Source organism: Vipera ursinii (assembly GCF_947247035.1).
Source record: "Vipera ursinii genome assembly, chromosome: 1".
Lineage (NCBI taxonomy): Eukaryota > Metazoa > Chordata > Lepidosauria > Squamata > Viperidae > Vipera > Vipera ursinii.
Window position 1 is genome coordinate 57,153,933 of NC_139512.1, and position 17,522 is coordinate 57,171,454.

General features: G+C 33.8%; 1 protein-coding gene across 1 annotated transcript in view; it reads left to right on the forward strand.

The window, feature by feature from the left end:
* Window positions 1–17,522, forward strand: part of HEATR5A (HEAT repeat containing 5A) — a 67,254-nt gene that overhangs the window by 12,449 nt on the left and 37,283 nt on the right. The window contains exons 5-17 of the mRNA XM_083379566.1: window positions 730–879; window positions 2,264–2,435; window positions 3,989–4,149; window positions 6,904–7,159; window positions 8,273–8,428; window positions 9,357–9,607; window positions 11,080–11,191; window positions 11,758–11,910; window positions 12,549–12,648; window positions 13,847–13,956; window positions 15,187–15,350; window positions 15,436–15,611; window positions 16,441–16,546. Of these exons, the coding sequence (XP_083235692.1) occupies window positions 730–879; window positions 2,264–2,435; window positions 3,989–4,149; window positions 6,904–7,159; window positions 8,273–8,428; window positions 9,357–9,607; window positions 11,080–11,191; window positions 11,758–11,910; window positions 12,549–12,648; window positions 13,847–13,956; window positions 15,187–15,350; window positions 15,436–15,611; window positions 16,441–16,546 (2,067 nt within the window). The remainder of the gene's footprint in view (window positions 1–729; window positions 880–2,263; window positions 2,436–3,988; window positions 4,150–6,903; window positions 7,160–8,272; window positions 8,429–9,356; window positions 9,608–11,079; window positions 11,192–11,757; window positions 11,911–12,548; window positions 12,649–13,846; window positions 13,957–15,186; window positions 15,351–15,435; window positions 15,612–16,440; window positions 16,547–17,522) is intronic.

A 17,522-nucleotide genomic window follows, 5' to 3' on the forward strand; every position in this document is an offset into this window, starting at 1 on the left:
TACATATGATATTTTGACATTTGAGGATGATGTGCTAGATAGAATTACATTTCTGCAGAACTTCTTTGAATCATAAATAGGCTAATAATAATTGCAAAGTATGACGAGTCTTTGTTAAGACTTTTCTTCTCTATTTAATCTTTATTGAAACTTACATTAAGAATGAACATTTGATGCCATGATTTAATTTTTCTCTTCCCTCTGCTTCTTGTTTTTATTCTTACTGATATTTTATATTTTTATTCTGATATGTCTATTGGAAATCTGTAGTGTTGACTTGTTTTACTTATAGTAATCATGTCAAAGATCATGGCATAGCCTTTTTGCCTGAAGGATATGATGAAAATGCTTTAAATGAAACAATTGGCGTGCCAAAAAATGATGAGTATTGTTATTTTAAGTAGTCACACTTGCATCTTCATTAAGGCAGAAGTGGTCTACAAGTGTCTTTGTATTCTTTGTAAAATTTACTCAGTTAGGTTTTCAATAACTTAATAATAAAGTGCTGAAACTTGTTATACACAGTCAGCTTCTAGTACTGTGCCATTATCTCTCTGCCATGAATTTAACAGTGGGACCTTTGGCAAACTTTTGACCAAATTCACCTAACATGATTATGATGTTACTAAAGTTTTGTTTGTTGAAGAGTAGCAAAATAAAAACGTAAAAATAGAAAACAAACCTGGTACTTATGTCCTATAATAAGATGTTTTTTTTTCATCTTGTCAGTCTCAAGGACGATACGAGATCATGCTAAGCTTGCAGAACATACTGAAAGGGTTGGGAGCTGCTGCTGTTCCTTGTCACAGAGATATCTACAAAGCTGCTCGTACATGTTTGACAGATAGATCAATGGCAGTTCGTTGTGCTGCTGCAAAAGTAAAATATTATTCTTTTTTTTTTGTAATTAATCTTCTTGTATACCATTTTATGTTACATGAAGAATAAAGCAACATCCATGGCAAACACTGTTTTGTATTACCAAGACGATTTTGGCCTATATAAGTATGGAAAATAATATTTTTATTAGGATTTCTCCCTCGCAAATAAATTCAGTATATTGGTTTATTTCTGTTAAAACTATATACATTTTGCAGCGTGATCTTATATCTCTAAAGTTTCACTGACAATAGCAATGTGTATACGTATTAGAGAGAGACAGTTTGGTGTAGTGATTAAGGGAACAAGCTAGAAACAAGGACACTGAGTTCTACTCCCACTTTAGATACAATGACAGCTGGGTGACCTTGGTCCAGTCACTAGGAAAGAAGCAGTGGCAAACCACTTCTGAAATCTTGCCAAGAAAACTGCAGGGACTAATCCAGACAGTCACCAGAAGTCAACAATAACTTAGAGGCACTGCCCATCTCCACCCACCCACCCAAAAAAAAAACAAAACAAGTCAGATCAAGTAATTTTCTTTACCCATATACATTTTTCTTAGGATATTCAATTTGTGTCATTTGAAGTAAATATTACCATATTTTGGCAAATAACATTGGCATTTTAGCTCTGTAAGTGTTTTATGTTTTTTTCTTCCTAAATGGATCTCATATTCATTTTGGAATAGCAATTTATGATCCTTTCTGGAATGACAAAAAGAAAATTAAGCAAAGTACCAAAGTCCCCCCCTCCAATGGAAGAACAATTGAAATATTTTATTTCCTTCATCTGTAAAGTTTGAAAAATTTAATTATTTTAGGTTTATATGCTTTTCTTTCCTTTATAATTAACAATGAATAGATATTTTTGATATTAAGCTAGATTTGAGGTTTTAAAGATTTTTTTATCCTGCCTTTATTATTTTTTATAAATAACTCAAGGCAATATATATGCACAATACTTCTTTCTTCTCTTATTTTCCCACAACAACCCTGTGAGGTGGGTGGGCTAAGAAAAAGTGATGGCCCAAGAGAGATGTGTGTGTTTTTATATGTGTGAGTGTATGTATGTAAAAATAAATAAAACACCCCACTAATGAGCCCCCCCCCCAGATAAATTGATGCTATTCAGAGTCCTAATAATAATGGCTACGTTCTACAACAAGGTTTTTCCTTCCTCTTGGTTGATCTTACATGTTTCTGGGTCAGATTGGAGGGGAAAATATGAATTTATGTGATGTTATTTTCCTGCCAGACAGACATTGTTGGATGCAACCCATTTTTTAGGTACTTTTTAAGCTACATAATAATTGTGCATACATTATTTGATTTGTTTATTTTGCTTGTCTTCCTTCTCTCCCCCCCCCCTTTTTTTTATATAGTGTCTTCTTGAACTTCAGATTGAAGCAACTTTTATGTGGAGTACAGACATAGATAGTGTAGTAACTCTGTGTTTTAAATCCTTTGAAGGATCCAACTATGATGTGCGAATGGCTGTTTCTAAGCTTTTAGGCTATGTATTGATTAGTGCTGTAACATCAAAACAAGCCACAGGTGAGGTTTTTTTTTCTATCCTCACTTTGGCTTAGGAAATTGTAAGCACTACCTACCAGTAATAAAATCCCTTCAGAATTAATCACCGAAGGATTTTAACGTATAACAATAGCTAATACACTAATATGTTAACATAATAACTAATAACATATCAACTGGCTTACATACACACACACACACATATATACCGTATACACATACGTATATGAATATTTTGTCTAAACTATGTCAAAACATTACCATATTTAAGAAAATACATGGTCGTGTGTGCTACATCAGAATGAAAATAGTGACAGAAAATATTTCTACTTTCTGCAGTGGTAGAGTGGGGGGAAAAACTAACATTAAAGGGGGAAATAAATCAACTAAATGGCAATTAAACTTAATAATATCCAGATGAAAGGGGAAATAGCATATGAGGAAACATTGTAAAAAGTAAAGATTACTTAAATTATCTAGAGTTAGACATTGAAATGCTCATCCAGTACTTTAGTTTCCCCCATTCAGTTTAATTTTAATGTTAATAATCTGCACTACAGAATTGAGCCCCATAGTCTCACTGATGTACCTCTATTATATGGATTATTTGACGTGTCCTATCTCCATTTTGATGATGGTGAAAATAATTCATAACATCGAAAGATTTACCAATTAGTTGTACCAATTTAATTACTATTAATAATAGCAAATTTACTTTAGCCTTTTTCTGTCATAAAGAAAAGGTAATTTATCTAAAGAATTACAGTATTTTCAATTATGTAATTTAATGAGGATAAAGCTAACTTGACTTCATTTGGTTAACATGATGAAAATAGTTTGTATTAAGTTGCATACATGGGTATACTGATATAACATGGTTATTTTATTAATGATATTTTTGAATTTAGAGTAACATTCTGCATTATATTCATAATGCAGAAACACTTGGGCCTCCATCCTGTCCCATTGACCATTTAATCATTATGTTCATAAACACCTTGTTTTCATGATGTTGTTTATCAAACACATTGTTCTACCCCAGGCATGTCAAACTACCAGCCCGCGGGCCGGATGCATCATACTGAAACCACGCCCACCCCATTGCCAGCAATGGGGAAAAAGTTGCGATACATTGCACGACGTCACATGACGTCGCGGGTTTGACATGCCTGTTCTAGACAATGAATCAGACCTCTCAACCCTTGCCTGTAACCATGACTTGATTTCGCTTAGCTGACCAGAATATAGACTGAGTTCAGACTGTTAGCTATTATTTTATAGATAAATATGAAGTACAAGACTGGTTGCAAAGCAGAGTCTCTCTGCAACAACCTTTCTGCTGCTTATATTTAATCTTCTTGTGATTGAGTCTCATGTGATAGTTGTGTTTTAAAAAAGAGAAGAAAAGGATCTGTGAAAGTTGCTGGTTATGGAAAGACTTTTCCATAAAATGACATGTAGTTTGGCACAGATTTGGATATTTTATCCATGATTGTTTCTTTAGTTATTTACTTGCCATATTTATAGGCTGTTCAATGTGGCATATGATTATATGTATGTTTTTATTGAAAAAGCATCTGCTAGACAACACATTCGCAAAATCTCCTTTATGGAAGCGTTGGAACTGCTTGGGACAGGTTTTCTTCGTGGAAGTTCTGGATTTCTACGAACTGGTGGTGATATTCTGAAAGGAACCAGCTCAGTCAGCAGGGATGTCAGAGTTGGAGTTACTCAGGTTTGAGTTATGTTATGTTATGTTGTTTTTAACTTTTTTTTAATTTGTGTGACTAATTTGTTATTGTACTATGACTAATTTGTTACTGTACTATGTACTAGCTCCTGTTGAGTATGCTTATGTTGCAGTTAGGGTTTTTCAACGTTCTGAAGAAGTCTGAATTATTTTAATGCTGATGAGCATTTATCTCAATTATTAATGAAAACTTGCATATTTTTAATTTAAAAATGGCAGGCATGAATCAAATAAGAAAATGAAGAAATAAACATTTTAAAATACTTTGACCACGCAAGACAGAAATTATGTGAAAGTACTAAGGACTATGTCTGTCATCAGCATAAGCCTCTGAAAACAGAACAGATTTGGACCAAATTTGGTGTGATGGGAGAAGAAGAAAAAATTCCCCAGTACATCTCTTTGGAAAAAAAGAGTACTTCCCTATATAATCAACACCTTGGAATGCTGCTGACTTCTCCATTCTAAGCATACTTCCTTCCTAGTCACAGTATCCCGAGTACATTATATGTTGCTTCTAACATACATAAAAATGCTTATATAAAAACTATGCTGTTCTGTCTCTTAGAATGCTGTGAATTCCTCAGTTTCATAATCAATTCATAAAATAAAAAAATAGTCTTCACAAAATACTCAGTTGTCCTTGTTGATTAAATAACCTGTTATACCCTAAAGCAAACATTTTACAATTGTTGCCTTGTCTGGGGTAATTACTTAACTGTTAGAATAAGATAGGAATCTAACCCCAGTCAGTGCCAGAGCTTTGTGGTTGTGAATTTACAGCTTGTCTTTTGGAACATGGATTCAAGTCCAACACAATTGGAAAAATACAAGGCATTACACATAAGAACATGTTGGTTCTTGAAACAATACACTGGCTTCCTTCCTCAGAATCAGCAAAGCTTTGCTGCATGATGATGATGATGATGATGATGATGATAATAATAATAATAATAATAATAATAATAATAATAATAATAATAATAATAATAATATAAAGTTGGAAGGGACCTTGGAGGTCATCTAGTCCAACCCCCTGCTCAGGCAGGAAACCCTATACCATTTCAGGCAAATGGCTGTCCAGTCTCTTCTTAAAAACCTCCAGTGTTGGAGCATTCACCACCTCTGAAGAACCATTTTCTGGCTTGGATGTATGTTTAAGGTATCACATTATCAAATACAAGCAATCACTGTCGTCAGAGGCACTACAACTAAAAAAATAGGAAGCTTCAATTGGCTATGTATGGGTAAGTGTGTGTAACACACTAATCCATAACATTGCTATCCAGTCACATGTCTTTGTTAAATAAAGCATATTATGGCTTAGTATGAGTGCCTAGTTTATTCTACCTGCTTTAGTTTTTGATTTAGCAATTTTAAACAATAGTTTATGGTTTAGAAAGCATGAAAATAGTTTATACAGGTAGTTCTCGACTCATGACCACAATTGAGCCCAAAATTTTTGTTGCTAAGTGAGGCATTTGTTAAGTGAGTTTTGTCCCATTTTATGACCTTTCTTGTTAAATTGAATCACTGCAGTTGTTAAGTTAGTAATGTGGTTGTTAAATGAATCTGGCTTCCCATTGACTTTGCTTGTCAGAAGGTTGAAAAACTGATCACATGACTCTTGGACACTGCAACTGTCATAAATATGGGTCACTTGCCAAGCGTCTGAATTTTGATCACATGACCATAGAGATGCTGCAATGGTCATGTGAAAAATGATCATAAGTCACTTTTTTCAGTGCTGTTGTAACTTTGAATAGTCACTAAATGAACTGTTGTAAGTCAAGGACTATCTGTATGTATCATATGGGGAAACTGTGCATGAATTGTTGCAAACTACTGGGGTGATTAAGTAGGGTTGCTCTGCCTCATAATTTAGGCAGAAAAGCATGACATAAATCATTCTTTGTTTCCCCTACAAAATGTTAATTCTGGCCTAAAACCATGTTTTATGTCATAGCCTTCCTTTTAAATGCTCTGTTTTAGAGGTGGAAAGTATCATTATACTTTTTATCTACAGTCCCTTTAAGATTATCCCCATTCCTGTCTTTAAAGGCATGGAAAATATTTTTAGTTTCTTTAAATTTATTTATTTATTTATTTAGTAAACAAATTTATATGACTGCCCAGATCGCACATAGGTTGAGTGGCTTACAATATAAAAGATCACCATCAAACTACTTGTTTTTAGCAAGTAGGACAGTATTCTGTAAGCTCACCACACTGAGATAGCTTTTATTGATTGACATGTAATCTTTCAAGCTGTTCACTGCCTTTATGTTCTGGTTTCCATTGTTGTAAAACCAAGTTAGAAAATAGGGGACTATTTCAGTAATTACTAAGATGTCATTCAAATTTGTAGGGTAAGAATGGCAGTTTTAACTTAATTGTTCTTGAAATTCAGTCTTACCTAAATATAAATATATAGAGAAAATTCTACTGATATTGTTCTTATTTTTCACTGAAATATTAAGTTTGCAGTTAATCTTAACTTGATATTTATTGGTATTTTGATTGAGAGAAGGAATTTTCCAGCATTCTGCTTAATTTAATGAAGTTTATTTTTCAAATGACTACTGCCTTTCACTTCACCTTACTTAAAGAAACTATGAAGGTAAATAAATACATTAAATAAATACATTAAAATGGTTTATTATTTTGTAATATGTGACATATTGTTATGTGCAAGTTGAAACTGATTTTAATGTTTTTTTTTAATCAATCATTTTTCAGGCATATGTGGTATTCATTTCCACATTAGGAGGAGAATGGCTTGAAAGGAATTTTTCTGCTTTGCTTTCCCATATTCTGGATCTGGTCTCTCAGTCTCACCCTAAGGCTATTCAGACACAAATGGACAGTATCTGTAGCCGCCGTTGTATTTCATTTATCCTCCGAGCTACAGTAGGAGGCCTTCTCGGGGAAAAAGCTCGAATTGCAACTGCCAAGGAAATTTGTCAAGCCATCTGGAAACTGAAGAAAGTTATGGGTATGGGACTAATAAGATTATTTGCTAACCCTTTCTTTTGTCACCTTCTGTTCCAGCAATGCTTTAATCATTTCCTGATCTAGTCATACACTAATTTAATCCCACACACAAACCAAGTCTCTGTGGGTTTTTAAAATAATTTTTAAGCTTAAAATTTCCTGATTTTTTCCTGTGATTTACTTTTACATCAATATAATGTGTGGAAAGTAGATATGGTAGCTGATTGTAGCCTTAACAGTACAAATTATTATTATTATTATTATTATTATTATTATTATTATTATTATTATTATTATTATTATTTATTGAACTTACATACCGCCCTTCTCCCATAGGACCCAGGGCGGTTCACAAGGCAATTAAAAATATTACAATACAAAAGTTAATAACAATTAAAATAGATTAAATTATCCTTGATTAAAAATCTAAAACCCCTATAACTCTGATTAAAAAACCCAATTACAATAAGTTAAAAATTAAACATTCTCAGTCCTGGCCGGAAAGCTCAAAGAGCCAGGTCCTCAGGTTCCGGCGGAACAAACAAAAATCAGACAACTAGCATGTATATCTGATGATGGAATCACAAACACAACATTCTCACTAATTACGAGCTTTCCTGTTGCATTTAGCAAGTAACGCTGAAATTAAATGATCCCATTCATCTTGCCCAGTTTGGAAGGTTTGCTAAAATCTAGATGATGTAACTAGGAAAGTTTGCTGAATCTGATCAGACTGGGTCTAGGTTTTCTTTAATGTAGCTTACTCAGGCAGCACGAGAAGGTGAAAAAAGATCAATTAATGGAAACTGCTTATTATTGCAGCCAGATTCTAGAATCATGATTCTGTAGTGGCTATTGTTGTACAACTATTAGTACCACGATCATAAAGTTTAGCTTTTTTAAAAACGTAAGTTGTTGCAGTCTTATCTTAATTTTGCAGGTGATAGATGGAAATTACAATTATTATCCAATAACTTATCTGTGGTTTATAATATATTTAGTCTTAAAGTATAACCCTTTAGCTCTTTTCCTGGAGCCTCCTTTTATATGCATCAGACACCCATCCTTGTCTTTTATTCATTGCTTTTATTAGCATAACATTTTCTATTATCAGATGCCGCAGTGAGTAACTGTAATGTTGAAACCCATATTGGTACAACAGAGGTAATAGCAAACCAGCATATGTTAATATGTGCTCTAGAAGAGCTTGGAAACCTCATATATGGATTAGGTACTACAGCTGCACCTGTTCTGCAAGATTCTAGTACAGGTAAATACCCTTATAGAGTCTTAAGCTATAGGATAAATGAAACAAAATTGAGTGGTGGTACCACAAACTGCTTCAGGATGTATTGTACAAAAAGAGGATGTTAAAATAGTTCCAGCAGTCTTTCTTTTAATAAATTAAAATATTTTGGGTAGATTCTGAATCATCACAGATCATTATCGGAAATCTGTTGGGAATATGTTGTTGGCATCAGTTCTTAGTTTAGCGATGAAGGGGAAGAGCTATATAAGGACTGTGTCACAATGAGACAGCAGTTAGCCTAACTTAGCTAATTTCATTAAAAAGCCAAGAATATTGTACCCGATTAGTAATGGGAGACAAGCAAGAAATCCTGGACTAGGTGGATTAAGAAGCTGAATAATTTCCTGAGAGAAAGCTTTAATAAACCATTTTTTATGATCTTGCCAAGAAAACAATATAAATGTGTCTGGGTAATTACCAAGAAACAGCTCAAATGAAAGGAAGCTTTACATACAATTAAAGCCACAGTTCATCCTGATTCACTAACTGCAGAATTCTTGGCAACACCTTTTAAGAGATGCTTGTATAAAATGGCAGTTTAGCTGCTTTATCCTTCTTTTTGCAATACATGCTACAAATACTCTCTAAGGCTGGGGATGACCTAGTCAGGAAGAAGAATCTGCCTAGCTCTTCTTGGCATGCCTCCTGTCCTGTCACTTGTCACTGCCCCCAGTGTCCATTTTGGCTTAAGAGAACCTGGACACCTGGTTTGCACTGAGTAGCTTTTTTATTTTTATCAGTCTCCCAGAAAATTCTGACAATTCTGTAGGGGTTTTTTTTTTTAGCTTACAGTGGACAAAGGGCAAAAAAGTGGAAGCTCTGTTGATTTACTATCTCAATAAGCATTATCATATGAGTTTTTAATCTTGGAATATGTTTGATTTTCCAGGAGTCCTGGATGCAGTAATCTCCATTCTCCTTCATCCCTGCATTTCAGTTCAGCTTGCAGCAGCATGGTGCTTACGATGTATTGCTGTAGCATTACCCTGCTATCTCTCTCCATTTCTGGATAGCTGTATTGAGCGCCTGACGGCAATGAAATCCTCCCCAGAAGCAGTGACTGGCTATAGTTTTGCCATTGCTGCTTTGTTAGGAGCTGTCAGGGATTGTCCTTTAGGAATTCCACACGGCAAAGGGAAGGTAAGTATTAGAACAGTATGTCTGGTATTCATTGCATTTGACAATTATTTTTGTCACTTCCGTGCAGCTAGAATACATATTTAAATAATGTGATGTTATTATTTTGATAAATGAATTATTTGTTTTATGTTCCTTAACTTTTTAAATTGCTGTATCAAATTCTACAGAGAAAACCTGTCTATGATAAAGGTTCTGTATTCAGAAATGTGTAACATTGCACATACTGTAGCTCAGTTGCTTCAGTTTTACAAATTGTGTTTTCGCAGCGTGCATGAACTAATCATAAATGCGTTAATGATGAAACTCTTATTGCTCTTTAGTTATTCCATCTGTTTATTAGACATGTGTGAAACATTTGCAAGAGGTGATTTGTAGAATGTGTCAGAGTGCAATAGCCCTCCTCAAAACATTAACAATTGTTTTGAAAAAAGCATGCAAAGGCAAAACTTCTCCTGGGTTTCTAGTCAAGTGCAGATAGTCCTTTGCATGGGTCTGAAGTTACAGCAACTGCATTTTGTGTGCTTGTCAACTGGCCCATATGTACAGTGTCTTATGATTACATGACCACGATTTACTATATTTTTGCTGAAAACCTGCTGTTATTTCTGGGGTTTGGCAAAAATGTCCAATGGGTTCACTTATTATGGATTCATTTAAGAACCATGGCGATTTGCTTAATGAATGACATAAAAAAAATCCTAAAATTGGGTTGGTCACATGATGACCTATTTTATGACCATTATGACTTACAGCCAAAATAGATTGGCACCATTTGGTTATAAGATAAGGACTACGTGTAAAGTGATTGTAAAAGTATATACACATGCAAATACACAGGGAGAGCAGTTGGAAGAACCAGGCAAACCTGAGATTTGGAGTGAATAAAGCAAGTGACAGTGTGTGTATAAAAGGATTAGGTTAGATAAATAAAACAAGGGTGTGTAGTACCCAATAATTCCACTGTGCTGATCTATTTAATACAGAATTAAACCTTACCATAAACCTTGCTGTACTCAAAATACTCGAGCTGGCTAAAGATAATTTTGTTTGATTTTAACTCTGAAAACAAACATAAACAAATCACAAATTGTGATTTTTGTGTCTGCACGATGTGAGTTGATAGCTGTTGTGTTTTATCCAAGAAATCTTGGTTAAAACAAATCATATCCAATTATGATTTATAAACCCAGGCAATGCATAGCATGCTTACTGGTTGTAGAGGAGAATTTCACTGTATCAGAGGAAGTAGAGCCTAGCTCACAAAAAGTTATGCCACCCAACATATTATCATCTTCAGTTTTATGCTCAAAAAGGAATAACTATTCTAGAATGTATTCCATGTATTTTATTTACATGAGAAAGTTAACTTGTGGGCCATGACATATGCAGAAGTAGTGTGTATGCTTCTCTTCATAAGAATTTAATTTTCTATTTCATCTCTTGAATTAGTGAAGATTTTTGTTTTCATATAGGTTGTCATGATGGTAGCTGAGGATCTTTTGCGTTCGGCTTCTCAGAATAGTCGGATTTCAGTACAAAGAATGCAGTCAGGTTGGCTTTTGATAGCTGCTTTAATGACGTTAGGTAAGATTATTCACTTATATGTCTTTATTTATTTCAGCTGAAAAGTTGACCACTTCTGTACTTCTTGTCTGGTGTCACTGTTTCAATATATATGAACAAGTTCTAAGTGTTTCATAGCTGTAAAAATATAGTTAACTTAAATTATTACTTCCTTGTCACAGACTATAAAGAATTATCTTTTCCAGTATAACAAATACACAAACTATCAATAGCATTTATGTTATATATGAATAATAAGCAAACAACCACACTTTCGAGGGTGAAGTAAATTCCGGTTCCAATTGCTTTCATAACCAAGGACTATCTGTTCCTTTATTATATAATCATTCATAGTAGGTGAAATCAGTGTTTCATAGATAAAATATTTTCACACATCTACACATTTCCACTTTCCCCTTTGCAAATTCTCATACCCATCAAAGTTTGCTTCAAAAGGTCCCTTCACTTTTCAGAGTATTTTGCAAGGGAGCTTCAGGATGAAGGGGGAATAAAAGAGTTTCAATAAAGAAAATGTTTCTGTCAATCCCACCTACGAAAAAAAACATTTCCAATCTTAAAAATAATAGGTCCTGCCGTGGTCCAGCATCATCTTCCTAGAGTGCTGTTGTTATGGAAATGTGCATTTCCAGTATCTCCTAAAGACTTAGAAACTGAGAAGAACCGTGGTGATTCATTTACCTGGCAAGTGACACTGGAAAGCCGAGCAGGTGCTCTCTGTGGTGGGTGAAAATCGTGGCTTTTTATACTTTCACTCTTTTTGAACTTTCAGAAGTCATAGCAATAAAAGTAAAGAATGGTCTCTTTTTTTTTGTCTTCATTGATTTCCAGTTCTAGGTCCAGGTCTTTACATAACATATTTCACACATAAATTTCTAGACTATGCAGTAATTGTAGCTGGTTGCAAGTATAAAATTTTATTTATTGCTATATTACATGCGGACATTTGGTGAATAAGAGAGGTACTAACTACTAATTAATACTAACCTTGCAGATTAATTTTTGACTTAATGCTCTGATATATTAATTAGACCATCAGACTGTTTATTCATTATTCAAGCATTGAAGATAATCTATCTCACTACTTCTGACTGAAAAGTAGTGAACATCTGACTACATATTTAAGTATGTAAAATAGCTATCCTTTTTATTCCATAGTACAACAGTATTATTTGTTATTTCATAATTGCATGTATTTATATACCATCCATCTCTCAAGTGTTCCAGATATATCAATTGAGTATAATTTATTATAACATTCTTCTCTTATTATTTTTTCTACTTCTTTCCATAACACAAAAAGATTGTATTATTATTTGTGTATATAGACTGATATGCAATCAATATGCTTTATTCTCAGCTGTCAAAAGCTTTATTCTCTATTGTGGGGGACTGCTTACAGACGAAGTGATTCAAAGACTGCTTCCTCCTGTCCCCTGTGCTGTTGATTTACTGACACAGTAAGTAATAATATTTTTATTTTCATCCTCAATTAACATTAGCATTCAGTGATAAAATTACAGCCATCCCATTGTTATAGTCTAGTCTATATAATATGATAACTAAGATTTAATTTACTAAAGCAAACTATAAAACCATGATATTATTAAGATTGTAAGATGAATATTGTGAAGATAACAATGAGTACAGTATAGTATAATTGATGTAAATTGAATGTTCATGTATAGTGAAGGCTGAAAAAGGAATCTTGCAACCAGTCCTAAAATTTGCAACCGTCACAGCATCCTCATGGTTAATGTCATTGTGATTCTGGCACATATTTATGATGGTATTCCAGAATCGCTTGACCACTATTTGTGTCCTTCACAACTGGCTTTTGACAGGCAAAAATCAATGTGGAAGCCAGCAGAAAGTCACAAGTCATGATCAGGTGACATTGCACTTAATGACCTACCGTGATTCACTTATGACTGTAACAAGAACTGACATAGCTGGCATAGTCACGTGATTTTACTTTACGACTGCATTGTTTAATGATGGAGTTGCCAATCCCAATTGTGGCTGATAAGTGACTGCTATCTGCAGCCACTTTAGTTTTAAAGATAGTGGTCATGTGCATGTGTGAGTTTATCAGGATTGATACAGTGAACTGGACTAAAAGGGGAAAAGGCACAACGAATAAAGAGGATGACCTTGAAGGACTGAGGCAGCAGTCAATAAATGAAACTTGAGCCCAGGTCAAGGATGTAATTTGGAAAAATGCCTCTGGTAGCCCTCTTTCCCCTCCCCCCACCTTCTCCTGAAAATAAAAAAGGCAGAAAAGGTAGCATGAGCAAGATTCTGTTGTTATAACTGTTCTAATAAAAGTATGTTTAGATCTATGTCTTAGTCCTTATAGAGCTGATAAAATGTGATCTGGAGTACATATGGAATGTGCATATTGTATCTGTTGGCACCACCTTAAATCATGAGTGTTTTCTTGGATCAGGTGCTAGCTATTGCTGAGCAAGCAAAGGAAAGGCTATAATTTCTTCAAGGGAATTGTCTTCCTTGCTCTGAATCACCTTTTTCCATGTGTATGAAATCAATAGATTTATTCATTTATTTATTATACAGGCTGCCCATTTTACATATATGACTCTAAATTAATTGAACAGCTTTTATTGTAACAGTAGGATTTTTTTTTAACTTTTAAAGGCTTCCTTCACTAAATAAAATGCATGGCAGTGCTTTAAAACTATCATCAGTGACATATAGGAAAAGACTTTATGAACTGCTTGCTTTGTTGCCTCCCAAGAGTTACGAAGGTATGTATACTTCTTCCCAAAATATTTCTAAAAACTTCCCTCAAGCTTGTCTTGCTGTAATAACGAAAGGACAAGTAAAGCATTGTAACACAGAATATAATTAATTTGTACGTAAGAGAAAAACTTAACAGAGGATAATATTTAAAAAACCTGTACCAAATGAATTCCATGCATAATACTAGTAAAAAAATAGAGACAGAGGAAGCATAATTTGAATAAATGTTAAGCTTTTAAAAAGCAATGTATTGTATTCAAGAAGGGATAAAAATGCTGGTAGCCTTTATAAATTCAGGCGTGACAACAGAGCATAAATGGTGCGTATTATAATTCAGAATCTAAGTGATCATGTGAACTTTTTGCTCTATGGTTCTTCCTCTGCTTTTTGTTTTCAGTATTTTTATTTGGCACATAGAGACTGTAGATGTATTCCTTTGTGCAGTGAAATTCAGAAATAAAGGTATTGAGTAACAGATACTAGCACACAGCAGTTTCCTCAAAGGCTGTCCCTCGAAGTCAATTTAAACTGCAGGGTCAATTTAAACTGCAGGGTAAACAATTAAAAATATACTGTAATCAAGAGTTTTCTGTTTTTCATAGCTAATTTGTAGTTTTCTCCTATGACATAATGTATTATAAGGCATTGTAATGGAAGTAACATATTTCCTTTTTTGTTTCTATTATACTCCCTTCGCTATTAAATTCTAGATAGTTAGAACCATGAACTATATTTTCCTATTTTAATTTCAGATAGACTACCCAGTCACTGAAAATGAAAAGAAAAATACTTCTCTTGATATTCGTAATCTTGAATCTGGTGTTTCACCAGCATATCAATCTTTCAATATCAAATTTATTTCAAAAGATGTAATGTTTGGTACTGCCAAATCTATTTTCTAATAAATAGCCAAAAAACCCACCCTCTTCATTAAGTTATATTTGTGTTCAAAATAATTTTTGCTCTACTGCAATAATTTCTGGAAGAAATAAATTCTTCAGCTTTTCTTTCTAACGGTTGATTGCGATATGCTACATTCTTGTTTTAGAAAGCCTTTCATTTTTTGGCATAGAATATTTCATTTGAGGTTGTTAAACTCATTCAGGTTTATGACCCACCAATCCACACATTTATCAGAAATCACATGACCTATTTCTGGTCCTTAAAATACTGTTGCAGTGGTGTATTTGGGTACCAGCTATGCATTAAAAAACATTTCATTTCTAAAATTACAGGAAGTTTCTCTGCTGTTCTTAAAGAACTAGTGCAAGACTTGACTCAATTTGATAACCAGGCAGCTGCCTCTGCTGCATATCTTCCACCCTTTTCCCACCACTGCGAACTTGCCTTATTTGATCCGTTACTGCAGGAGACAGAACACAGATTTATTGAAGAGCAGGTACTATATTTTAGTGGTTATTTATGCACATAGAGGACAAAAACCATGTCCTGCAATGCCAATTGTATTTCTTCTGTCTTTGCAGTTATTCTTAGTTAACAATACAGCTGGAGGGAGCTTGGAGTTTGACCCATTTGCAATCTATGAGAAGGCTGGACATGGAGATTCAGTGCCTAAGCCTTTGTCTCCAACTTCATCCATTGTCAGTGCAGCAACCCGTCTCTTTGGAGTGATATTTTCACAAGTAACAGAGACACAAAGGTAAAGAGAGAATAGTTGAGAATTCAGTTTCAGATTAGTTACTCATGCATTTTATCTAAATATTCCTTTTTGCCTTATGAACTAAACCATGATAGGAATTGTCTGTCTTAATTTATATACTATGTATGTATGTACATACATATTACGGGGCCAGGAGTTTCCCTCTGATCAGTATAGCAGTGTGCTTAGTGTTAGGTGAGAGTAATTATGCTACTAAGAAAGATGATTGGATTGTTAGTAGTGGAGTTGTATAAAATAATGTCACAGACCTGCACTTTTTACAAGAATTGGTTTTATTATATAATATTTGCAAAGACTGGAATATGAATCTGAAAAGTGCTGTATTGTGTCTATTGCGTAGATCTTCTTAACAACTCTGTATTCAGTTAGTAATCTCATATGGTAGATGAGAGATTGTTAGAAAAACTTTGTTTATATTCAACATAAATATGATTTGAAATAAATTGTAGATGCAACTTTATCAACATGTGTGTGTTTTTTTAATTAAAAAGCTCTGACATGTTTCCCAAGTTTTCTTAGTTTCCTCAAGCCACAAATCCCTGAATTATGGATATAAGAAATGCACTGAAATATACTGTATGTGTGCCACAGTAGCTGTTTGGATGCTTTTGAGAGGCAACTATAACCTTGCCAAAGAAATATAGAGAAATATTAAGAGAGAATTTAGAGATTAACACTAAGAAATAAACAGCTTCTTGCTGAGCCATATTATATAGACTTTACAATATATGAAACAGAGCCTGTACAGTATATGAAATGGGACAAAGGCTAATTATTCAATTTCCTCTTGACTTTGCATGTGTTTAAGGCTGCAAGTGCTGGAACAGTTATTGGCATCCATAAAACAAACCAAAGGATCACGGCAACAGATAATACAGCAAAATATTATGTCAGCAATTTGCAGTGTCCTAAAGGTAAGAGTCTTCCTTCAGTTTATTATGAAAGTCAGTGATATCCACCATAATCATTTAAGGGTAATCTGAAAACAAGTATGCTGTCTTTTCCTTGAAATTACTACTGAATCATATTGTCTGTTTTATCTATTACTGAAAAAAATGTAATTTAAAAAACAAGTAGATGAATTGAGCTACTATTATATCTTTGTTGTGCTTCCAAAGTTGAATCTGTTGATCTATTACTATCAAGTAATAGAGAAAGTATTACTATGCGCAGAGTCAGATCGAATGACATATATTCTCAAAGGGAAAAGTGAATCACTTTTCAATAAAAGTTGGGACTCCTGGTATTCATGGTTACAAAATAGAATATTTAATCTCAACGGGGGAAATACCAGATGATTGTGTAGTATTATTTGAGGTATAGAATCTGGAGATATATACAATTATAGATTTCTGATATTTGGTAATTAAAGGTTACTTAGCCTGGGATGCACGAGAAAAAGAAATTAGGGGTAGTATTACACTCCCCGGTCCTGTCTAATGTTGTTGTTTTTGTTTTTTTGGTGTCTAGGATGTTTTGGTGTTTTTCTATTTGATGCACTTTTCAGTACTTTGTAATAATGTTCTTGTTTTTTATTTAAAATTTGTTTAATAAAATTTATTAATAAAAAAACAAAGTTGAATCTGTTGAATGGCATCTATAGCTAGATGATATCTGTTTCATTTTCCAAGTTATTTACTTCCATACATAACACTAATGCTTGTTTGCTTTTCAGATAAAAGGTGAACCACCTTGTATGGTTTAACATTATAGATGAATGCAGGCTTGGTTTAATATAACATGCATAAAATACATCATATCAAGAGTCAATGCATTTTCTGCTCCCCTAAAAACTTCATTATAATTTTAAGGTCAACTGAAAGAAGTTCTAAGTGTTATTTAGAACAGACTATAAATAACTTGAACTTGCCTTGCTTTGATGTTAAACAA